Below are 2,621 nucleotides of genomic sequence, written 5' to 3' on the forward strand. Positions count from 1 at the left end.
TGCCGTCGGGAGCCAACATGCCGCGCCGCCGCCTTTCATGCGATGCTCGACGACGCCCACACGCACCTCGAGACGCTCCTCGTGCGCACGAGCATCCTCGATGCGCCGATCGGACACCGACGCCTGAGCGTCCACGAGATCGACGACAGCATTCGCGTCTCGATGCAGAGCGTCGCGGACATTCCGAAGGACTTCGTCGCGTGCAGCGATGCGATCTGGTCGCGCTGGCATGGCCAGCTCACCGCGTCCTTGCCGCACGTCCGCATGGAGGTATCTTGAAAGCTTTCGAGAGACTGTCAAGCATGTGTGATAGCTGATCGAAGACTTTGGTGCGAGTGGCGTCTACGTGCAGCTGTCGTCGAGCTTGGACACGACGAGTCATGTACCCTGCGTGTACATCATGTATGCGATCAAACGCTTCATCTTCCAAGACCGGATCGTCTTTGTCCTCAAGACAGTGCTCGAAGACGAGATGCACCCACCGCCGCCCGGACAACTCGTTGGCAACCACAACGCGTGGTACGACTATAATAGACGCGTGCAACATGTGGCTGATAGATCGCCTAGTATCCTTGTGCAGGCGGCAGGCGCCAACCGCACGATCCGACGCATGGTCGTCGAAGGGAGATTGCCGGCGGAAGCGCCGCAGCAGAACCCGCTCTTCCACTCACCCGGTCGCATCAGCGACGCGGTACTCAAGCTGCTTCGGTCTGTGTTTGACGAACTGGAAGCCACACTGAGTTAGCAATCTCGGCGTATGCACATTTATAGAGGACGTTTACGGACGCATGGAGGGGCCGCGACAAAGTTCAGATTTTGCCCACTGGTAAATGTCATGTGCTTACTACTTTGAGGTGCAATAAGGTCTGCACTCGCGCCATAATGGCAACCTGGTAATGGGCGTGGACTCGGTACTTCCCGTCACAACGAAGGCCTCCTGCCCTCAGGTCGCGTGATTGCTTGCTCGGCCAAAATCGTCTCAACTGCCTGTGATTGGTCAGCTTAAGGGCAATGTGAAACGTCCAGCCAATCCGAGCGCGCACTTTCCAGCAGCGATCACACATGGAGGACGACGCGTCGGCGATGAACGACCTCCTCGATGCGGCGATCGTCAACAGCATCCTCGCGCCCACGCCCTCGTTGAGTGAGCCGATGCACTACCAGCAGCGCCAGAAGCTCGAGCTCGCGTACCTCCGGCAGCAAGCCGTCGACTTGAAGCTCCAGCTTGACGCGCTCACCAGCACCAAGGCGTTGGAGGTGCAGACCAGCAGCAACTACTGGGAAAAAGTTGCTCGCAACCAGAAACTCGCATCCGAGATGGCGACACTGGAGAATGCTCGCCTCAAACGGGTGATGGAAGACCAGCTTGTGCTGGCGTCAGCCCTCGAGAAAGTGCTGGCCAAGCGCCCGCGGCTCGCGGTATGCTCTCGCTGTAGCGACCGCCGACACCGAAGTATTTTGCTATTTGTATAGGCGACGCCGATGATGGACATGGCCGACTGGAAGCTGCGCCGCCTCCCAACAGATGCCAGCAGCCGCTCCACGGCCTTTCACGCGATCGTCGACGACGCGTATCATGCCCTCGAAACGATGTTTGTGCGAAGTGGCATCTGGGATGACCCGCCAGGGCACCGGTCATTGGGGGTGTCTGAAGACAACGACATGATTCTCGTGTCCATCAAGAGCGTGGTCAACGTCAATGGGCCGTTTCTAGAAATTGGCGACCGCTTCTGGTCGGTCTGGAATGCGTCAGGAACAACCACGCCGCAGCATTTGCGTCTCGAGGTTCGATGTCCATCTAGAGTCTGGTTTCTTACACCCTTGTAGATTGTAGAGCGGTTTGGTGAAAATGGTGTCTATGTTCGCATGAGCGTGAGCCTTGATGCGACGATGCCGTGCATGTATCTCATGTATGCGATCAAGCGCTACGTGCTTGGCGACCGCGTCATTATCGTGCAAAAAAGCGTTCTTGACGACGAGTTGCACCCCGTGCCCCCCGGTGTCCTTGTCGGTAACTACTCGGCGTGGTGCGAAACCTGTCATTTGAGTGTATATTCCATACTCAGACTTGTGATTATAGTATGGTGGCGCAAGCCATCGGTCCGAATTTAACATCGCGTCGCGTCTGCGTCCAGGGCAAACTGCCTGCCCAACCCCCGATGGAGAACCCTCTGCGCCACCAGAACCTTCGCGTGAGCGACGCGGTCCTGAAGATGGTCCGCCTCGTCTTCGATACGCTCGAGCAACTCTTTAGCTAAGCGTTCGATTGATGGATGTTTCCATGTTGCGTTGACATTTTAGGCTGGACGCATACAATTTAGTCATGGTATTGCGTCGAAAGAGCTGTGTCTGCGTCTGCTTTTGATACCCAAAGAGGCGTCCGACAGAACTGCGTCGCGGCAAGGGTATATAATAAATACATTTAATATATACACTTGGTCGCGGCGATGGCCAAACAAAGCTCCAGCGACCTGTAAATCCAGCCTCGTCAGAGGGATTGTTCCGTATCTCGCCCTGCGTCGTCCACATCGCTCGACGACAAGCGAAACGTTTGGCCCCCGTATCAACTACGTAGCAGCACGATTTGAGTGTGCGACGCCTTTCCTGCGTTATCGCCGACT

General features: G+C 56.6%; 2 protein-coding genes across 2 annotated transcripts; both read left to right on the forward strand.

Annotated features, from left to right (window-relative positions):
* Window positions 1-42: 42 nt before the first annotated feature.
* SPRG_18142 (hypothetical protein) lies at window positions 43-820 on the forward strand (the record flags this gene model as incomplete). The annotated part of the gene is made up of 3 exons (XM_012357578.1): window positions 43-270; window positions 314-519; window positions 568-820. 3 exons carry the CDS (start codon window positions 43-45, stop codon window positions 743-745), a joined length of 612 nt encoding a protein of 203 aa, XP_012212968.1. The 3' UTR covers window positions 746-820.
* A 242-nt stretch (window positions 821-1,062) lies between these two features.
* On the forward strand, window positions 1,063-1,419 carry SPRG_18143 (hypothetical protein; the record flags this gene model as incomplete). The annotated part of the gene is made up of 1 exon (XM_012357579.1): window positions 1,063-1,419. A coding segment is annotated over one exon (357 nt), but the record flags the coding sequence as incomplete, so codon positions are not given.
* Between the last annotated feature and the right edge of the window lie 1,202 nt (window positions 1,420-2,621).

The sequence above is a fragment of the Saprolegnia parasitica genome (assembly GCF_000151545.1).
Source record: "Saprolegnia parasitica CBS 223.65 unplaced genomic scaffold supercont2.1003, whole genome shotgun sequence".
NCBI classification, from domain to species: Eukaryota; Oomycota; class Saprolegniomycetes; order Saprolegniales; family Saprolegniaceae; genus Saprolegnia; species Saprolegnia parasitica.